Source organism: Amia ocellicauda, chromosome 18, assembly GCF_036373705.1.
Source record: "Amia ocellicauda isolate fAmiCal2 chromosome 18, fAmiCal2.hap1, whole genome shotgun sequence".
In the NCBI taxonomy this organism is placed as follows: domain Eukaryota; kingdom Metazoa; phylum Chordata; class Actinopteri; order Amiiformes; family Amiidae; genus Amia; species Amia ocellicauda.
The window spans coordinates 23,685,449-23,708,024 of record NC_089867.1 but is presented as its reverse complement, the minus strand read 5'-3'; the positions used below and the strand labels follow the sequence as shown (position 1 = coordinate 23,708,024).

Here is a 22,576-nt window from a genome sequence, read left to right as displayed (position 1 = left end):
GGAGCAGACATTGCCCTCTTGTGGCACAGTCGATTCTAATATAACCAACTGTTTCACCTAAATGTGCTCTGATTTAAAATGTATATAACTATACGTCCCACAGTTAGTGTGTTTTCACTATGATTAATTCAGATACATCGCTAATCTTGTCTTTGGTTGCTTTGACGGTTTGTTTTCAAAACTTATTTCCAAGTTTATTTGAAATATACCATGACATACAATCTGTAAATGGCTCTGTACTGGGGCTTTTCGGTCTTCCTCCTAGACAAGCTCCTTCCGATTTCACTTAGTGGGTGCTTTCCTGAGGCCTAGCATTTGATGAAAATAAATGATTTATCCAATGCAATAGGGTGTGTTTATTTATTCACCCCCACCTCCACTCACCCCTCCACCTGCACCTTGCCCTTCAGCAGTAATACACTGGGCAAAACAGATACAATTTGAGAACTATTGAACAAACACTATGTTTCCATAGATGTTTCCGTCTCATCATGCAATAAGGATGGATTGATTTATCAGTCCAGTCCATCATGGCTTTGATGAGGCCAAAGTGCTGGATAGGTTTTGTTTTATTAAGAAATATATTAATTTCAATCTCTGTTAACAAGAGGGGTGTAGTTTCACATCGACTATAAATGTTCTATACCACCTTGTTTTTAGATGTGGCTAGTGGAGTTTTAACAGCAGTTGTGTGAGGGGTTGTTGAATGTCAGCCCGTTAATTCTGGTGGTGCGGAGCGGCGTCCACAGATCCGTGGCTCTCGGCCGATATCTTCTCTTGCCCTCCCGAGAGCGGTGGATCTTCTCTGGGAATGCGAGAGGAGTGACACATCAATAACCGTCAGCCAGCAGAGGAAGAAGCCAACGGGAGAAAGGCAGCGCTGTTTCATGCAACTCCTGGCTGTTACAGTGACAGGGTTGAGGTTGAGGGACTGAATTCAGCTTCAAGGGCAAGGGATGGAAATGGAAGAATTATATTAATCTTAAAAAAAAAAGTGACAAAACCATTTCACACATTTGTAAACAAGAGACAAAACACAAATCGTTACCCGTGTGTTTTTATTGTATTTTATTGATTCAAACACGCACTCGTAATAATCTTCTAAAAGAAGAATACAAGTCTCTCAGGTCAGCAGCCAGGCTTGGCACAACACTTGCAAAAAAAACAATAAAAACCTGCTTCCCTCCCTCCCCTGAACACACAGATTTAAGTTTTTTACTCAAAGACACTAATAAATTAAACTAATAAATAGTTGTATCTGCCACTGGTACCTGTGAAAGCTGGGGAAATTGCGTGTACTATTTGTATATACTTAAATAAAGCTTCTAGTCCGATTAAAAAACAAACTAAATATATAGTTTCCCTGCCTGACTAGCAGCTTTATTTGACTATGAAAGGCATAACTGTGGTGCATCAGAAAGCTCTATATGAAAACAGTGCTGTACAAAAGAAATGTCCATATACAAGTTATCTCGCTTAAAAGTGCTCTATAAACTAGAGGTCATGTTATGTCTTTTCATATTATACATGTGTGGATACAGGATTCTACTATTTACAGTACTTCTCTCTTGACTACATAAGAGCTGTAGTCAACAATAATATATATATATAAACAAAAAAACAATTATAAATATTTATAACTATACACAAAAGAAAAGCAATTTCTTTTTTCTTCTTCAGTCAGCAACTGTTTTCAGTGTTTGCCGTGGATTACAATTCATTCGTATGTAAAAACCCCAGACATGCACCAGTGATTTACTGGACCAAACTCGATACCACTTGGCAGTGATAAAGTTAATTTTTTTGCTAACATTTTTGAATGGATTTTTGGAATAGGTTTCCAAACAAATGTGGGGTCCTCCCACACACACAGAATTGGACCAAATCTTTACTACTGCTCACAGCACAGATGGCAACAACATCTGTCCACACATTGGAAATTGATACTAGAGTGTACAACTAGTCAGGGCAAGGAGTGAGATTTTGGACAGGGGTAACAGTGCGTTTAGCCTCAAACCTTTAAGGGAGTTCGGAAACGAAGCCTCCGGATCTCGGATAACCTCGCTGTGAGAGGTCTACTGACGTTTTGACCTGAAAAACGGATGATTGAACACATCTGTAGGTGCTACATCTAGGAATAATGTAGTATGAACAACCAGTTTGTGGGTCCAGATGTAAACGAAAACACTTTGGTGCATGTATCCGGTTTTGTACACGTTTGTTTGACTGACAGGAAGAATACAGTGTTGGACTGTCCAGTGTTCCCTCTCATGGACACTGCAGGACAATGGGACACACATACAGGTTGCTTTTATTACAGGTCTGATCTCAGGACACACCAGGGGCGAAAACAATCTGGTGATGAAAAGCAGATGGGTGATTGGAAGAAGCCCGGTCCTTTCGCAAAGATGGGTTTCTCCCACAATCCCATTCCTGAATGATTGTCCCTTCGCCTGACCCCCGCTGAGCGATCGGCGACCCCTCTCCTCTCGAAGGACAGAAGGTCGACGGTTATTGGAATCTGCAGGCTAGAACATGCCTCTGTTCTTTACATATTTCACAAGGGCCAACAAACACTGAACTCTAAGGATACAGAAAACAAAGCGATAATAATGATGTCGATACTCAGAAAGTCACTGAATACCGGTCTGTCAGTGGTTGACATACGAGCAGAAACCCGACTGTGATGCTCAGTGCACAATATGCAACTGGTATCCGTATACATCAGTATGTGACGCTGAAGAAAACAAAAACGCACGACAATACTCTGGGTAAACAGGAAGGTAACGGGTGCTTCAGGCAGTAAAGTGCGCTGATAAACAATTAAACTATTCTGCTTGCAGTGGAGCTGGAGTGGAAGAGGAAGCCACTGCCGGAAGTCGGAGCAGCCTGCGATTTCCCTATCTTGAGCTGATCTCGTCCGACAGCCGCGGGGAGATGGATGACCGGGGCTGCAATACGGTCGGACATTCGAAGGTTTAAAAGAGACTCCAGAATGTAAATTATAAAAAAAAAAAAAAAAATGGAAGCCACATTCAGTTTGGTCCCTCGGTTCTAGAATATATAGATCTATATATTCCTCCTGCTGCCCTCTCTGGATCAGAAGGCTGACATTCATTCTCTCCGCCGTGCCGATGCTTCGGTTTAGGTGACGGGCCGGCTGTCGCTCAGTGACAAGCGTGGGAGAAACCCCAGTGGTGTCACGTGATGCAATATAGGAGGATTTCCCAATTCTAGGTTGTCACCGGGTTTACGCTTACAGATGTTTAATTGCACATTCATTGACAAACGCTTACACAGATTTATCAAAACGAGGGTTGGGTTCAGTAGTCATAGTGCCGCGCAACGCGAGCGCTCTCTCGGGTTGGGGCGCTCGTTCTGCGCTGCTTCTACCCCGTTCGACCACCAGAGTCCCGGCTTCATTTACACCACAATGTTGCGACTCGCAAACACACACGACGGCTGACCAAGGCAGGAGGTCAAGACAATCCTGCTGTAACACAACCTTATTGACATCTCAGACTGAGAGTCTCTCAGTTAAAAAACAAAAACAATACACCTTTCTATACATGTTTAAATGAATATATAAATAGTTCTGATTACACCGCAGATATTCGATATGGATATTCATCCAAAAACACAGTAGATTTAGAAGAACTTTAGTTTTGTGAAGAAACAGGAATTCCACTACAAACCGGGAGAGTATTTTCCTCATAAACAAATCCAATCTCATTGACCGTTAGGACTGAAAACAGGTAGTCTCGTCTCATGGTGCGATAATGAAAATTATACACACTGGAAAAAATATTCCTAAAAACATCTAGTCTGGCTCCAACAGCCATTTTGCAGTCAGTAACTCCATTTTAACTTCAGGAAGCCAAGCTAGTTTTTCAGAAACAATATATAAAAAAAGTTCATGATCAGATTTATTTAAAAATTAATTTTAAATATTAAAAGCATCGAAGTCCGTACCAGGAACAAAATGTCAAACTGTGTTTTGTAAAAACTATAAATGTACACGACACGATTCTTGAAGCGAAACTAAAACTTTCCTTCTTGTGACTGGAAGAAGGAACCAGCAATTCCTGCGACTTTTTGAAATTTGAATTCCAATATTTCTGACGAACTTTAGCACGGTCCCAGTGATCCCCATGCGATGGATAATCTATTAGCGAGGAAGTATTGATGGCACCTCTTCTCATAAAGCTGGGGAACTTATTTGGTTGGGTGGAAACAAACCTATTGTTATTGCTATTGTTGTTTATTGCTTCATCTGTGTAGCGGAGCCTACATAGACTCTTACTGGCCCTGCAGGCGGCCATTAGCGGCCAACATACTCCCGTGACAGAAACACTGACCCCAAAGCTGCTCGAAACTGGTCTGAGCCCAGCCGGCGGGCCAGCAGAGTTCAGATCTCGGTGCTGAAGGACACCTGGGCATCGTGGGGAATGGTCCATGAACTGACGGGGGAAACGGACAGACCCGTCCTCCCCAGCACTAGTCAACAGACCATTCATTCTACGTGACATCCTGACTGCCCGGTACAAACACTCAAGTCGCTGCTGAGGTGGAACAGCAGCACTCGATGAAATTTCAGGAAAAGATCATGGGACAGACTATTCACATCAGCCGGAACTTCCCTACGGTAAAAAAATAAAATGTATTTCTTCTAAGAAATAGCCCCCCCCACCCTCCCTCTCCCTCCCCGGGTCCCAGTCAAGCTTTGCCATTTGCACCCCCCTCCCCCCAATCCAAACAAAGACCCCAGTCTGGACCAAAGCCCCTACCCCTAAAAAAGCTGGAAATGTGGTCACAACCAGTGTGTCAGTTTATAGTAGAATGCACGAGCGTTCACACACAGTCCATGAGTCGCTCCCCGGCATGGCGGCGCTGCTTTAGAGCTGGGAGTCTGCGCCCAGGCTATTGAGCTCCTCGGGGGAGTGTTTCTCCGCCGGGCTGGAGCCGGCGCCCTGCCGGAAGCCCGCCGAGATCTCGTCGAAGGTTCGGCCCTTGGTCTCCGGGACCTTGAAGTAGGTGAAGATGAAGAAGATCACCAGCAGGACGGTGAAGATCACGAAGACGTAGGGTCCACACAATTGCTGAATAACGACAAGGAGAGAAAAAATTGTGAATGCACACTCAGAGATGCGCTCGTGTCATTCACTGTAATTTAGTGCGAGTGCTGGCGCCTGCAGGGCTCCCGACCGCTCCTTACCAGGACGTATTGGAAGCACATGCCCACGATGAAGTTGGCCGTCCAGTTGGAGAAGCCGGCCACGGCGAAGGCAGCAGGCCGCGGACCCTGGCTAAACAGCTCGGCCACGATGAACCAGGGGATGGGGCCGGGCCCGATCTCGAAGAACGCCACGAAGCCAAAGATCGCCACGATGCTCACATAGGACATCCAGGGCAGGTTGTCCTGTCACAACACAACAACTCCCTTCAGTGCCTTCCTGTGGCAGTCTGAGCAAACCATGAGTTTGCCATTTCAATTTGCAACTTGTATGGATGTTGTTAGAGATCAAATATGGCGAAGGGGCTGCTTACCAGGAGGGCCAAAGCGATGGTCATGAGAATAGCAGAGCCAGCCATGCCCATCAGACCAACCATGTGCAGAGTCCTGCGGCCAGCTCGCTCCACCACAAACAACTGGAGATAGAGAGACACAGAGAGAGAGTGTGAGTTCCGCTTATCCACTCAGATAACACACATTGTCCAAACAGATACACTGTAGCCTACTGATAACCTCAACATTATTCTCTAACACAAGCATTGTGACAGTCACAGTACATTACAGGAGGAGAGGCCACTCACCGACACCACGGTGAAAGCGGTGTTGACCACGCCGGCGCCAATGGTGGCGTAGACGGGCTGCGCCACTCCGGCCTTCTCAAAGATGCTGGTGGAGTAGTAGAACACCTGCGAGACAGAGAGACGGGGAGATTACACACCGCAGGCCGAAGAAAAAAGGTTGGAGACGGCTTTTTTGCATTTGAAAAGGCGTGACCTGGGGAAGCTGGTCATTAGAGGAGTTTGAACAGCGATGGGGTTCTTGTGTTTTTTTTATGCCCGTGAACACGTGTGTGTGTGTGTGTTTGTGCGTGTAGGGAGGGAAAGACACTCACAGCATTGATGCCCGACAGCTGTTGGGACAGCTGCAGCACGATGGCGATGAGGATGGGCTGCCGGTACAGCGGCGAGCGGAACAGCTCGGGGATGGTCACCTTCTTCTCCCGCATCATCTGCCGGCTCTCCTCCTTCATCTCCTGCATGTCAGCGCTCACGTCCGTCGTGCCGCGCAGCTTCTTGAGCACTGTGGGGGGGCGGGGAGCGCAGCACATTAGAGAACTGACCATAGCCGCCCCGGTGTAAAACGAGACAGGGAGCCGGTGCACGTGCAGTGCGAGTGTGTGCAAGTCTTACCGCTCTTAGCCTTGTTCTCCTCGTTGCGGTTGATGAGCAGGAAACGGGGGCTCTCGGGGCAGAAGGGCAGGGTGATGATCTGCACCACAGCAGGGATGAAGGTGAAGCCGAGCAAGATGGGCCACAGAGAGGCATTCCCCATGATCGCTTCCATCCCGAAGATCTGCGAACACAGAGCAGGAGTAATCAGCACGAGAGCAAGTCTCTGCGTCGCATCCTCAACCCCCCCCCCCCCCCCCGTGTTGTATGAAAACACTCAGCTTCGCTTTTAGAGCACAGAAGGTGGGACGAGTGGATTTCTCTGGTTACCTGAGCCATGAGGATGCCAATGACGATGCCCAGCTGATGGAGGGTGCCCAGTGCCCCCCGGAGGGCAGTGGGAGCGATCTCGCCCACGTACATGGGCACGAAGCCGGTGGACAGGCCGGAGTACAGACCTACGACAAAGCGGCCAATGATCAGCATCTCCCACGAGGCGGCCAACTTGGAGAAGCCCATGAGGACGGCTGCAAGTAAGGCAAGGACGTTGGCCATGAGCATGGAGTTCCTCCTGCGGGGGGGAGATCGAGAAGTCAGTGCGCCCAGACACGAACACAGACACACACTGAGAAATGAGAGTCCGACAGTGACCCGAGGAATTATGTGAAGCCCTGGAGTTCAGTCAGGAGACAGATGAGGCACCTGCTCTGGTTTGGTTGCTCTTGTGCTCGGAAAGATATTATCGCAGGTAACATTAAAATAGATCAAAGGAAAAACTCCTACCTGCCAAAGCGGTTGACGAAAAGCCCCACGGAGAAGGAGCCGAAAATCCCACCGACCGAGAAGATGGCAACAGAGAGGGACCACAGTGTGGTGAGAGTGGTCTCTGAGATCGTCTCATTATAGCGGTCATACCACGTCTCGTTGTAGAACGTCTCTATGATCTGAAACAGAGACAGCCAGCCATGAGACACCTGCAGCCTTTAATGGGAGACCCAGAAACAAACAATAACTAGCATTGAAGATAGAATTTCTTCTTAGTCAAAGGATATAATTTTTAGATGTTCAGTTTAGAGCCTTTAAGATGCTCTATACATGCATGCGTTTCCCCCAAAACTGCTGCAAATAAACTTAAATGTATATCATTTTGCCCTCTCTCCTTATTTTCAGACTCCCCAGACTGATCTTGACAGGAAACACAGAAAGGCCGCAATGTCTAGACTTCAAGGTGACTGCTCCTCTATAATATACTGTACCCTATTTGGGGCAGTAGATGGCACCAGAAACACAGGAAGTGTGCATCAGCTCACTCCTCCATCTCCACTCCAGTGTTGACAAACACACGTCAGCCTGGCTGCTGGCAAAGGTCACTCGGCCCACAGCGAGGTCTGAGAGAATGTCAACAGACATGCAAGCCCCAGCCCAGGCCAGCCCCGGCCCCCAAATAGACAGACCTTCTCAGTCTGGTGACACTTGGAAACTCGTGACGTGCAGTTTGAGAGACTTATGACATAGGTACTGCAAATATCCATATGAGGGATTCAGTCTTGCTCCCATTGAACTTTCCTTCTCCTCAGCAGCACAATATTAATCAGGACAATTTGCAATGGTTTGTGCAATCTTGTAAAATGGGGAGCAAATACTTTTCCAATCTGTATTTATGACCAGATTAAAATACTCCTAACACGTAAACGGATGTGCATTTAAAATCGATTAATGTAGGACTGTTGCAATTAATTCTCTCTCTCAAGAGGAAGGGACATTCACTTTCATTATGCTTGAAGTTTAAAATCAATTATTGCTGTCCCAATTCAATGGAAACAATCAATACATGCTGGCATGTCCAACATTTATTTGAGAATAGATCAAGTATGATTTATTATCCTTGCCGATTGCAGAGTGACGCTCCTTAGAAGTAAAGCACTGCGTTTTCATAGATCATGCGTAAAAGAAACTATAATGACATCAGAAGCTGGCTACTGGATCAATATGACATCACTTGACCAATGAGTTAAAGCGTTCTGCTACTAATCTCCTGTTAATCCATCCAGGTTTATACAGCTTGTGCGCTTTAGGATTTAACTGTTACTCACATGTTCCTAATATGAACTGCATGTTTACGTTGTGAGGTACAACTTTAAATCTGCATCAGCTGAGGAGCAGCTGTATTCATCGGCACACATGCGGCTTCATTCATTAATTCAAAATGTAGAATGGTTTTCCCCACTGGTGTCCGAATTATCAGCTACAACAGACTCGCGCGTTCTTCCTGTAACCAGGATCCCAGATGGCGGTGTCTCTGAAGTGCGAGGAATCCACTCTGCCAATAGAAACCCGTGACCAAGAGGGAAGCACGATGGTCTGCATTCCAGAGCGGTAATCGAATCACCCACACGCCATTTACAGTAACTCTCGTGTCAGCGGCCCACTGTCTCTCCACCATGCAGCTGCATGAAGTTGGCATCACTCTGACCTCAGATCTCCTCCTCAGAGGGCACACGTGGTATCATCTCACACGACACAAACCCTTTCTGTTCCTTATTCACTTACTTCTCTTCTTATAAATGTATTCAACGCATATACACTTAAAACACCTAGACCAGATTCTTGAGAACTACAGCAGGAAGCCGCAGAAGTTGTGAAACCCTCCCTGTTCAACCAGGTCCCGCCCACCTGACTAAAAAGTTAATCCCCTGCCATTCACAGGGCTCCTATTCAAATCCCACAGCATCACAATATTTCCACAACAGAGTCGAGTGCCCAGCACACGCACAACGCCTGCTCTGTGTCAGCTGGGTGCATCTGTATGTGTGTGTGGGGGGGGGATTGCCAGATCGACTGACAGCAGAGCGAGAGGCAGGACCGCCAAGACTGGACTCTCTGTTCTATTTCCAGGGATGGAAACATTCAGTTCAGCGTCAGCGACGGAGCGAGTCGAGTACAGCTCCAAGAGCCGGGCTTTATTTATTCATCCACTTATCTCAAGATCGTGTCACACTGGCTAGCTCTCCTATATATAGAGCGGAAGATAGTAATGGGAATAGGTCAAAGTTGGCTCACGAGGCAGAAGTTCTTTGATACGAGGTGCTCGGTGGTTGAGTGGGATGTGATGCAGTTTAGAGGTCTGATCATGAGATCCCCAAGAAGTTTCCCCAATACAGAGTATAGTTCAGCGAATAATTATGCACTTTAAGACAAGTAAAATGTCAGCAGGGAAAGATCTTGGTTGAAGCAAGTTTGTCCTTTCATGGTAAAGATGAAAGCCGGAATGCGTATGGATTCACGGGGTTCATGCAGAGTGACAGAGGTGTGACAGAACTCCCGGAAAGACGTGCGGGGGTCTATATTTAGCTGGTGTTCCTCGCACGTGTGCATGTTGAGTGAGCAGGAATCTGCGTCAGTGTCGGTTGAAGAGCAGCCAATCAATAAAAATAGCTTCGCTCCCATTCATCGCCGCTGCCCTCCCCACCCATCTCTCACCTTCTGCGGTGCGTTGATCACTCCAGTGTTGTACCCAAACTGCAGGGAGCCAATCACGGCTGCTCCTACTGCCATCATCAGCTGAAATGTCACTTGCTGAAGGAAAAAAAAAGGAAAAGAAAGAAAAAATAAATCATACGAGTGCATGGGGATTTCACATATTGCACATTATCTGCATAGAATCTCTCATACCCCAGTATCTGCCAAAATATTCCCATAAAGATGTTCCCTTGTATAGCAGATTACCAAACCCAAGTAACGGGAACTATATTTATAGTAGATCTTGCACTTCCATGGAAAATCACAAGCAGACAAGCCAATGAAAATATGAAGGGACAGACGGAAAATTCACACATTTCCGATAACATACCAGGGACTGAATAGGGTTACCGGGCGTCCCAGTAAAACCCACGGGCTTTATCCCTCTCACTGTGCACAGGTGGCCGAGGTCTAAAATGAGGACTCATTTAAGAGGAAATGAACCACAATCTTCGCAATTCCTTCCAAAACAACTGCCTTATAATCGAGTCCGTATGTTTTACAGCCTTGGGAAAAACTGCAGCACAAATAAACAAAACTAAAACCCGAAACTCTATTACACACTTGCGTGATGCGTGATGTGCATGAGTAAAAAGCACGTACACAGCAAAGCCTATGTCACAGCTTAGTTTGATTCCCACTTCTGTACGAAGCAAAATCCCAGTATTTATGTACGCTTATAGACTATTCAAAGTATTTGAATACATACATGTTTTGCTTCCGACTGTGAATGGAAGCCTAATAACAGTAATTTACCATCACATAACCATTCTACTCTTCCACTGATGGATTTGCATGGTTTCAAAGGCAATTACCTGGTATTTAGAAAAACAAATCATTGTACGATTATATAAAAATGGGAGTGGCATACATTTTTTAAGAGTCATCCATATTTGAATTAATTGAGAATAAAACCCTGAACTATTTGCACTAATGTCTGAGATACCTGACAAGATATAGATCTTCAATCCTAAAATTATACAGTAGGTAAGCAACTAATGTTGTGTCTTTTCTAGACCCAAAAGCTATGAGGCTTTGTTCTCGTTTTAAATGAATTGTTCCACCTTGTGCTGGCATTTCATAAGACACGACAAGTTCTAACAAGTGAGCACTGAAGGTACACGAATGTGCTGTTATGAACACCTTGCTAACCATTGCAGTACAAACGCCAACGTCCAGCCCATTTAATGATTTAAAAACATGCCTGCAAAACTGTCTTTTAAATTGTACTATACATTTCCAATATACAGAAGACTGCACTCCACTTTAGACATTAAACCAATTGTGAAGATACAATATAGAAAAACTACAGCTCTCCCGCTTCATATTTTAAGCACTGCCACAAGATCCTTATGCGAGCGGCCGGAGTGCAGTAAATGTAATTCGAATGTGCTGCTTCCAACAGAAAAGGCGTTGTCAATACTTGAAATAAACCTTTTAAATTCTTGTTTATGTTCTCGTCAGTGAGACTCACGCTAGTCTTTACTAGCTGAAACTGCCCACTTGTTTTGCTGCATCAGGGGACTCTTTTCAAAGGCGCTTATGTTAATCTGGTTACATTCTTACTTCGCTGCACCGGAATAGCCTCGGCGCTCTGGGCTCCTCACACATGATCGCAGGGTGCCGGTTAGCGCGGCCCGCCGAGGCCGGGGGTCTGTGCTGACAGCTGCTGTGTCATGCTAGCTCAGGGAGCTCCTGTTGCTATGGAGAAGCGCTGCACTCGTTCTCAAAGGCAGCACAGAGCGACGGAGGAGTGTAAGCACAGCAGCGCTGGAGGAGAGCAAGCACACTGCAGCGCCGTGTGGCTGAGGGGTGAGGGCAGACGGGGCAACGGGAGTGTGCTTTCTCCCTCGATAAATACTGTTCCTTCAGGCCAAAAATCGAAGGAATCTGGCCAAGTGGCCTATTAATGTTTAAACTCCAGTCAGCAGCAGGTCCTGTCCTACTGGGCCCCACTTTAATCAAATGTAGGCAGGCACACACTTATCTTAGTGTAGTAAGTACACAAATCTGTACGCATGCAAGTTTTTTTAAATGTTTGTAGATAACACGACTGTAAATACAGTTTTTAGAGTTATTTTTATAAACATTCATTACTGGATTTGTAAGAAATGAGATCCTGTTTTAACATGTTTTATGGAAATCCTTTGTTTGTTGGTTAGGTGGAGGTGTAGAATTCCTACCAGGCACGCAGGGATCACGGCTGCAATTATTAGTCAATGCCCACATTTTTAAAGCCAATTCGGTGAAGCTGAATGTGTGACACTACGTCTGGCTGTTTGTGGAGAACTTGTTGACTCGGGAGACACGGGAATGTCATTTCCTTCGGAGTGACAAACACAAATGTTTAGTCACTATGCTGTGAGAGACCAAGTTCTAAAAACCAGGAAGGTGGTTCTAGAATCGTATCGAAATGTCTTTTTATCCTTGGCAATGTCACTCTTACATTAGGGAAAACCTGTCTGACTGCATTGTTGGCTTCTACAAGAAGGAAGAAAGATTATAATCCTTTGCATGAACAATGGTTATTTGTGGAAAAGGAAAGGCAAGACGTTTAGATATCACTTGTTTTTCGATTATTGACAATATTTTTTGCAATGACTCTACCTGACACAAAATAAAAGACACAAAATATAGGTTTATATTTTTAGCTTTAAGAACTGAAATAGCTCTTCAGTCCAGTTCTGTGGGTTTAAAACCTTCTGTTTGTGCTGTGCTTGAAAGTAATGTGGACATTGCGTGGGATTAGTTTTTAGGATTTTGAGCAGAAAAAATAAAAAATGCTGAATCACTCTGACAAAGGAATTATCTGGAGTGAGGAAAATGTTTACAAACTGGAACATAACAGATCAGAAGCAGCATGGCTCTATCATGAGACTGGCCTCTAGCCTACCCAAACCAAACCACTCCGGTGTAAGGACTCAGACAAAAGAATATTCAGACTATTCAAGGAACAAACACCTTGTGAATTTCTGAAATGCAAACTTAATAGACTTAATAAACTGAAATGTAATAGAAATTCAGTTGTCTGGGTTTCTTTGCTATTAAAAACGTGCATCAAGCCCTCCACCGCAGCACTGTAAACAGAAGACAAATCCCATATGTGTGTGATTGTAACTGGTCGGGATTGTGCAGCCCAGTATTTTTCCATTGTCTGGGAGTAGCCGTCGAGAGGGAGGGCTCTCGGCACTGGAGCAGGGCTCATCTTGTTTCACTACTTAAAAATGTATCACGTTAATTATTGCCATGGCAGCTGGAGGAGCAACTCACTTCATGGACTGTGCAGTAATTACACACCAAAAAAAGAAAATGCATTTCATATTCGTGAATAAATGCACCCTTGCCTTATTAATTGTTTAAAAGTTAATTCGGAACTGCTTAATGCACCCTAATTCAGGGTTTGAACAATACATGAAACACTGTGCCCTGTTGAAACTCCTGAAGCACAATTACTCTTGTATTGTGATTAATCTTTTTTTCCCCCGGGATGATTGTCATATGCAGTAGATGATCTTTTGGGTTCCAGATATCTTGTGCACAGTTAACCATGAAAAAAACCAAAAACAAATAATTTTGTTCAAACTTCTTTAACCTTTAAAAGTGGAAAAAGTACTTTTGACTCTCTTGGGTAAATGCTTTAGGTTTCCCAGTATAAAAGTAAAGTTAAAAACCTGTTATTACACTACTTAGCTGATTTTACCAAGATGAAATCTACCCACAAAATAAGGGTCATTAAAGGTGGACTGAGTTTAAATTAACGACCGGTAAATTCAACCATAACATTAGATTTTCAGTTGAAAACCACAAAATGCTAAGCGAAAAAAATCAGCCTCTTTATATTTATTTATTTATTTATTTTCCCCAAACATTATCTAGAAGAAAAATCAAACACTTAAAACAAACAAAAACAAGGAGCTTAAAATTGATAACACATGGATTTGTAACACTACCGTACACCACAGGACAGGGGTTAATATTAAAACTGCCCTGCGAGTCCTGTGGGTGTGTTGGAGGTCAAAGAGTTAAATGTTTACAAACACAAAGCTGCAGCGAACAGGCTGACGGAGCCGCTGCCCCACCAATGAGAGCGCCAGGAGCTCCAGGCCTCCCTCCCTCAGAGGTCATCGAGTCCACAGTGGTGTGGTTTAACCAGCTCCAGAACAGGATGTGAACTACGCAAATCATAGACTATTCCATTCCCTCACGGGGTTTAAAGAGTTGGGCGTGTGGGTCTTATCTTTTAAAAGGCACACAGCTTGTTTTCTTAGAGTAAGTTTACAAGTTTCTGGACTTTTCAGTAAGCAAGTGCTTTATTGATCCAAAAGGACAGTTTAGAAGTGTATTTGTGAAATATATAAGCATTAAGCTTTAGCCTGAATCTGCCTTTTTACAAGAAGCCAACACACATATTGGGGTACAAATGTACAGTGTCAAAAAGCATTCACAATGTGTATGAAATTAAACATCCTGTGGAGAATCTGGGCTCTCTAAAGCAGGATTGACTCTACAGAGGATCCTAGACGACAGACACAAACACACACACACACAGAGCCGTCTTACAAGACCTTGCCCTGCGGTGCGTTTATCCTTAGAGTGGGCTAATGCGACATCTTTTACCTTTAACCCAAATACTATCTGGGGAACCTCCCTCTCTAACCCAGTGCCTGAAGAACAACTGCGTCGATTATGAAACATGATCATTCCCAGCGACACTCCAAGACCGGGGGGGAAGGGAGGAGGGCCCGAACACAAACCAACTGCAGTGTGCTGTATGTAGTTGCATACTTTAGTTTAAAGGGACCTTTTTTCCTCGTTCCTTGTTGCTTTGGAGTCGTAGCCAGGAAATTAGATGGGTCTGTCCCACTGAGGACTCCATACATCATGTCATCTGTCAGGTCTGATGAAATGGTCCCATGCACACATAAAACATACCTGTACATGCACACAACATGCATCCAGGTGTTGAAATCTGCATTCCCAGAACCTACCTAAGTATAGCTGGAGGTCCTGGCCAAATTCCTTACCCTTGACTGGACACTAGCTATGCACTGGACACTTCTGTAAGCAGGTCAGGGCAAAAATAGCTCCTTTAAAGCTTCTCTATAGATACATTCACAGAGCTCTGTTCATACGCCCATCTTGTGTTGCCATTTAATATTCTGTTATAATGCACTCTCTTTAAAGGCAGCACTATTGCAGAGCTGGAACTCAGAGAGACTACATTCAATAATTATTTTGGTAGCATTGAACTCAAAACTGAACAGAACTCAGTGGCCGAACACTTTGCGATGCAAATGTTTGTATTTTAGTTTCTAGTCACGTACATTCTGGCATCATATTTTCTGTAGATGTGCAATCTCCATAAATCCAAATAAGGCAGATAAGAACACCCAGCATGACACATGGAAAATACAATCTTGTCTTTGGCACCCAGTTTAATTGCTCAGCGCAGGTTTACTCAGCGCATATGCAAACAGATTGATCCGGGATCATGTTCAATAGAAACAGATTCAGGAAAGGGTAACAAGATATTTCAAGCTTCCTGCAGTGTTTCAGTAATGCGTTGGATGAGCGTGATGTTTAGGGAAGGAAAATTAAGAAAAACAAATCACTTGAAGATTTGCCAAGGAAAAAAATCGAATCTGAGAATGAAAGACAGACAAGTAGAAAGAACTTGTGCGCAGCAGCTGTAGCAGATCTCAGTGTAACACATCCTGCATCCCCTTTTGTAGGTTGCTCAGTAAGGAACTATATAAACAAAACTCTGAGGATGGATAAAAACCAAGAGAGGCACTACAGTCGTCAGCATGAAGCAAGAAAGGCTGGGATCGCAGCGAGCAGAAACCCGACACCCCCTCTCAGAGTGACGGAGGAGAGCCCGGCCCCTCGTAGCTGCCGTCAGGTCTCAGATTGGATTATTTCTGTTGAGCCGATGCGCTGACAACACTGACCAAACACTAACTCGAGGTTAGCCGAGTGTCTAGAGAACGCCAATGCAAGACGGGTAAAGCCAACGAGCCATGTATGGGGAAAGTTCAATTTGTGCTGCTTGTAAATTTCCCATATAAAGTGAAGGCATCCTATTGTCTCTGCTAATAATTAAAGCCATGCACTGTCAAATAAACAGAGCCCACAGAACCACTGCCACAATAGGCACAAGCATTATAACTGCTGAGCACAGCGTATGAACTCTGCCTCCCCCCCATCTTCTTTTGGATAATTATCCCAGGCATTCATCTTATTTCAGGGACTGATTGATTAACACATTCACATTTTCCCGTCTTTCCTTCATTTAATCAGCTGACTTTCTTGAACATATAATGTATCTATTTCACTCACATATTGCAAGATATAGATATTCATAAATAAGCAATTCAACGCAAGAATGGGTTAATGCAAATTCAAGTAAAGCAGGTTTTTTCCTGCCAGCGTTGAACGTCACAGTTTCCTGAAACTAAAGCCCAGAAAGGAACTGTGCTGAGTGTGGTGCCCTGCTTAACTATTCACTCATTCACTCACAGCCCTGTCTGTGGTATCAAGTATTCCAGCGTTGCCCCAGTGGCTCATGGGAAAATCCACGAGCACGAGCTCCTGTCTAGTTAGAGCGCAGCAGGGCAGCCGAGGACCCGGGCGCTACGTTGCTGTAAAACCTCAGTGTGACTGTGGAGGAGAGTGGCAGGTTTAGGGTCAGCTGGACCAGTCCCAGTCCACCAAAAGTCACTTTGACAGAAGTTGGGACTTAAAGACCCTGGGCACAACCCTGGCCCAGCCCTTTCTTTAGACCTCAGACACAACGTCATTTTAATTTCCATTGCAGTCGATTCAGTTTTATTGGTTTACAAATGTAAACAGAAGTACAGCACATGCTCCATGTGTGTCTGGTCTTGAATCCAGCTCCGTCCAGGACACTCGAGCACATTCGCCCTGGTCTCTGCCAAGTAATACCTAATTATAAATTAATGTATCCTTTAGTGACGGGGTTTCCAGTTAGTGTGGGCCCACCCATCACTGCTGGCTTGATTACTGAATCATCGGTTAAGAATCTTAAAGATGGCTTTTCATTCACGTTTCTCCGAGAACATACGAATATGTTCCTTGAAAATAGGGAGGTAACTACACAGCAGTACTCCTTCTTTTAACTTACAAAAGATCTGTTACACAATCACAATCTCCTCTCCCACGAGTACAGCCTAACCTTGGCAAAGCTCCCTGCACTGGTGCTTAGTAATGCAGTATAAAGTCTGTGTGACCATCCCAGCATTAAAAAAACATGCTCAGTTTAATTTGCTGCTTTTTCATTTTGTACTGTCATCAGAACCTTTGATTCATAAACCTATTTTACTTTTTATATAATTGGAAAAGGGAAAAAAAAAACACCTCATTAAATTTCATTAGGCCAATCTGACATCTACCATAACAGGGAAATCCTAGACTCTAATCATCTGGAAAGAGATATTTGAGTTGGACCATGTTGAAGAGGCAATTGAATTAAGTCTTTACGGTTCATTAAAACACTACTGTCATGATTGTCAAAACCTTCGCAAAATCCAATTATATCTGTGTGTTGTGCAATTCGGTCTTCAGGCTGCTTGACCCCAATTAAGAGAGTGATTTTTACGGTTTAGTTTTTAGTTAAGCATTAAATTAAAACTGAAATTAATTTTCTAACCACGGAGTAAGATCAGAGAAATCGGTCTCGAACAGTGGGCCCTTTGGAGACCGGACGAATACGAGTAAAATTTGGAAAAGATCACAACCCACAAGACCAGGGTTTGGACAAAGCTGTATATTTTTTTCACCCCCTTAAATTCCTAATTTCGGTCTCACCTTCCCAATTATACGTTAAATGCAAGAATGTCAATTTTAACTTCACACCAGTCACGGCAACCAACTTCAAACAGGGTTGCCATTTATATCCTTTCATCTCAGTAGATTGTAAATGTTTAAATAGTGTGATCTTACTGGATAATTTTTGCCAGCATATCTTTAAAATACATTTTGGTGAAAAAGTAGGAACAAACAAATAATCAGACCGAATGCATAGCTGCAGTTTGTTCACATGTGGTCTTTGGGTCTTGCAATATCTAAACAGGACAAACTGTGTGTATCACGTCAGTTGGCTCAAGAACCTGAAATTGTGAGTTCTTGCTTTATCCCCCCCCCCCCCCAAAGCTTGCGGATCAAACATTGTTGTGATCCAGAGATCGGGGCTAACAACACTCTAGCCCCCTGCAGTTTGATGGATGGTGTAAAATCAAGGTAATGAAAGTCACTGTACTAATGAGCAAGGTCTTATCCTCAGAGTGGAAGTAATACACAAGGGCTCTGAGCTTTCCTTTCACATTTAGAACAAAGTACAGTAAAAGGCCACCTGCCAAAACTGCTACTGGATGGCTTTGTGAGCGATTAGACAATCACAACGCAGTTCCAGGGCTGAGACCGAGTTCAACGCCAGTGAAGACACCCTGTGATCGCCGTATACAAGCAAAATACCTAAAAGTGATGAATTCATGTCATTTTAATATGGTCTACAGACTTGTGCGTTATGAAATCGCCAAGATGAATGATAATAATGAACGCTTGGCTGCTCTCAGTCTTTGCCAGGTGACCAGGGTTATCTTCTGGGAGAATTATACAATTGTCGTACAGGCCAAAGAGTATGAGGAAGTGTTCAGCTATTAAATATGTAAATGCATTAGTCGCCCAAGTATAAACACAATGTAAAGGAAACAAGCAGGGGGATCGTATTGTTTTAACTTACCCAGCTACCCCCATCTGCGCGCACACACACACACACAATTTGTCTGGGCTGCATCTTTCATAGCAGGCGTGTTTGGTTTCAGGTGAGATAAGCAGGACACAAAGGAATCCTCATTAGCATTGTCACTGTGGGTTTTTCCATCACAAAGCCGAACCGCTCATTTTGTGTGCCAAACGCCACACATGACCTCCCTTAAAGACGTGACACCGGCCACAGATTCAAAGCCTGTCCATTTATTTCCACCAAGGACACGAGCGATTAGGTGCTCTGCATTACACAACGGTGCTTAATCCGTTTACATTATAGCCTGCTATCACAACCAAAACAATGGAGAGACTACTTGAGAAAAAGTCAAGGATTAATTCCTTGCAAGGACTGAACTACAGAGCACGTCCGCATCAGTGAACAGGATGTTGCTCATGTTGGTAGAAATCATACTAACAATTTCTAATGTATCAATGAGTGCCATTCGGTGATTAAGTAATGTGATTCCATTTCTAGTTTTTTTTTTTTATCTTTATATCGAATATCTTCATTGTCTCCCTTTTTGCAATGTAAACGACTCATTACAGAACAATCACTGTAAGATACTGATGTATTCACGGTACTGGCTATTTATTGAACCCAGCGCTAATAAAAATTAAATAAAATGCACAATGGGATAGTGAGATTTTAGGACACAGGCATGTATCCACTTGGAATATGTCACAAAGTATTTTACACCACAACCCCTGCCCTGCTTCCCCTAAGCATCACAATCCTTCAATAAAAGAGTGATCATCCCACCATAAGTGCCTTTTGACAAAAAAAAAGTCACACAAATTCTGTGTAAATGATGTTTTCTGAACGAAACATCTGTATCCAATGTAGCACATAAGCCAGGAGACCTGTGATGTAACAGCAAGCAGCGCCAACAGAAACTAGAGGTAGCAAGCAAACGCAAAACCACCCAGCGCTTTCATCAGCCTCTCCGTGAGACACTGCTGAAGAAAGAAGAAACTGAAACGAGGGGGTGGGATAGGCAATGACATACAAAGAACCACAGCCCTAACCAAACTGAAAACCAGATTCAGACATGCTGCACGACATCCCAGTCCCCTCTAGAATAAAAACTCTTATTCTAACAGGAACCATGTTTGTACTTTCACTAAAATGCTGCAGACCAGATTCAGGATGTTGGACCATTTTGACCATTTCTGTGCCATAATGTTTAACTGTTTAAGAGGTTTTTTTTTAAGTTTTTTTTAATGGTGGCTTTATACTTACAAATACAGAGCTTCCCCCCCCCACTTTAAAATCCAATATAAAAGAAAAGGAGAAATGTAGCACCGCCCGGAGAATTGGGCGACACTGTGTGATGTAGCTTCACATCTTGTTCTGCCAATAACATTACTGGAAAACCACACTTATGACTGGACACTGGTTTCCTGTAGCAAAAAAGGTGTCTTTTCTCAGAAGATGTGGATCCTTAAGACACTTTTAAATCTGTTTGTTTATGAATTTAATGTATGGTTTAGAAAAAAAGTATCAAAATCCTATTGGTGGGTTTGACGACATTCACATAAGAGCTGATTGTAATATTTAGTTTTTTACCTAACTAAATACAAATACAACATTAAGCCTAAACAGAGAAAATACTACCTGCCTGAACTTGCTGGACAACTAACCAGTATTTCGTATCAAAACTACACTATTTCTGTAGTATTTGTAAAATCCTGGAGATATACAATATACTTACAATATACGTACACTATACTTTTAAAAGCCTTTTTGGCAGAAAGCTAATCAGGCTACAACAAACTGAAAATCTCAGGCTTTTCAGATTAATATGTAATTGACAAACTTTATTATTAAAACGCACATTCAAAATAAAATAATGTATATTGTATCCTACAATATTTCCAGACCTGGATAAGTTCATCTTCCATCCTAGTAAAACTATGCTGACCCATCAGCGATGCATGACCGGTGGGCTGTGGTTCACCGGGCTGCACACGCGTCACTCAGCCGGAGCCGGAGCCCGCAGCCCGGCCGCGCCAAGCCCTCGTTTTGGGAAAGTAGCCGTTTAGATTTGATACCGAGGGTCGCACATTTAAACTCCGCGATTTTCCACTTATATCCAGACTATAACTATATTTAAATGCCAGCATGCGTTTGACAACAGACAGCGCCGGGTCTGGGACGCATGTGGCGGAAACCCCTGGGCTGCCGGACCGGCGACACATGCAAATCTACAGCGCAAGTACAATTATTACTCACCACAGAAAGGCACTACACACAGCAGCACATACTCGGACACGATGTGTAATTACCTTGCCGCCTGATTCCATGTTGGCTGGTAGACGCGATGTCCTCTTAACAAATAAAACTCAAAAAGCCCCCTCTCAGAGTTACTTAAATTAACAAGTTATTTAAAAATATGAATATTAAATATATATAATGTTCTTAAAAGTCCCAATTCACAATTGGTGACACGATGCCTCCGTCTGCCAGCGCTCCACTCAGGTCTGAGCGGCTCGGGCGGCAGGAGCCGGTTATCATCCCGGGCCCACACCGCACTGCACGCTGATTGGCCGGCTCGGGGGGCTCAGTCGATGCTGATTGGCTGTCCCGGGCGGACTGGAGGTGTGCGAGGAGGCCTGCGCGTCCTCCGGCGCTCTGATTGGCTGTCGATCGCTCGACGGATGACGACACCGAGAGTGAGTCGGCGGGGCGATTCCGGAGACAGAAAGGGGAGGCTCGCAGACCCGGCGCGGCCATGGGGGACGTGCAGCCCGACACCCGCCGCCTCACTCACCCCCAGTGAATCCCAGGGAAAATCTGTGAATGATCTATTCATATGGATTTCCCCGAATTCTTTCATCTGTAGCTACTTTTCTTAAGAACTAAAACCAAACCAAACCATAATAATGATACTTAATAACAACAGTAATTACTATTCATGAATATGATTTATAGTCTACTAAAAAAAGTAATAAAGTACATTTGTTTCCACTTTTCCGATCGTGCCCACTTTTGCCCACATTGTCCACGGCGGCTCGGATGCGACTGTGCAAAGCAAACCCCCCGGCAGACAATAAAACAAAGTGCTTCAGTAATGAATGCGATACAGAATATTGTAGAGCCCATAAGGTAGGACTGCTGCTTCTTCAGTAGTTTAAGTTCCGTGATGTGATTAATATATAGACAGAGGTTGTTGTTTTTTGGCAATGGACCATGTCTTTAATTACACAGGGCAGGTCTGCTGCAGGCAAATTGATGCCAGGGTGAATAAAACAGTCTGCCGGTCTGCCTCAGTGGAAGAGCAGGGTGTGTTTGCAGATACATAAATAGATACATTATTGCTCTAATTTAAAGCTATAACCGGTGTCTTTTTATACTCCTCTTGATAGTACAGTCTGATTATTATTAATAATAATATGATTATGATTTAAGAATAGAAATACTTGCAGATATTCAATAATATTATTACACAAACCATTTTTAAAATTGTAGCACAACATGTAATTTGTATTGATTCATGCCGAACAATAAGCGGTGAATTAGGACACACTATTCCACTGTGACCTGAGGACGTTTGTTTTCAGAACATGTCATACTATCAACACTTTGAAAAGCGCCCTATATCTTTTATTTACACAATGCATTTACACATAATGTACTTCATGTGTGCAGTTCTGACAATGTATATCATGGAAAATGGATGTTAATTTGTGTGGTACTCATTTTAGAGTGCGTGTGTGAATAAAAAAAAGAATTCATAAGAATTGAAACCTATTGCAAACCTTAAGTTTTAAGATGTGTACTTGTAGAAATGAGTTCATCCAGTAAAGTGCTGTTGTGCACAGTTTCATACTCTTTGGTTTTGTCCAGATTGCCTTAAGTCATGATGTT

The 22,576-nt window shown here is 43.8% G+C and overlaps 1 protein-coding gene across 2 annotated transcripts; it reads right to left on the bottom strand.

Annotated features, from left to right (window-relative positions):
• Positions 1-1,044: 1,044 nt before the first annotated feature.
• Positions 1,045-21,185, bottom strand: LOC136713372 (solute carrier family 2, facilitated glucose transporter member 1). 2 transcript variants are annotated; one of them, XM_066690403.1, is made up of 10 exons: positions 20,995-21,185; positions 9,883-9,978; positions 7,186-7,346; positions 6,733-6,973; positions 6,424-6,586; positions 6,126-6,313; positions 5,815-5,919; positions 5,548-5,649; positions 5,216-5,419; positions 1,045-5,099 (listed from the first exon to the last, which is right to left on the bottom strand). In XM_066690403.1, the coding sequence occupies exons 1-10, from the start codon at positions 21,010-21,012 to the stop codon at positions 4,896-4,898; spliced, it is 1,482 nt and encodes a 493-aa protein (XP_066546500.1). In that variant the 5' UTR covers positions 21,013-21,185; the 3' UTR covers positions 1,045-4,895. The 2 variants fall into 2 exon arrangements, with proteins under 2 accessions (XP_066546500.1, XP_066546499.1); XM_066690402.1 differs by lacking the exon at positions 20,995-21,185 and adding an exon at positions 11,488-11,644.
• Positions 21,186-22,576: the final 1,391 nt, after the last annotated feature.

Coding starts and splice junctions, on each gene's coding strand:
- LOC136713372 (XM_066690402.1), bottom strand. CDS start 11,532: ATGTGTGAGGAGCCCAGAGCGCCGAGGCTATTCCGGTGCAGCGAA. Junction 6,314..6,423: donor GGAGAACAAGGCTAAGAGCG/GTAAGACTTGCA, acceptor GCCCCCCCACAG/TGCTCAAGAAGCTGCGCGGC. Junction 5,650..5,814: donor CCGCTTTCACCGTGGTGTCG/GTGAGTGGCCTC, acceptor CTCTATCTCCAG/TTGTTTGTGGTGGAGCGAGC.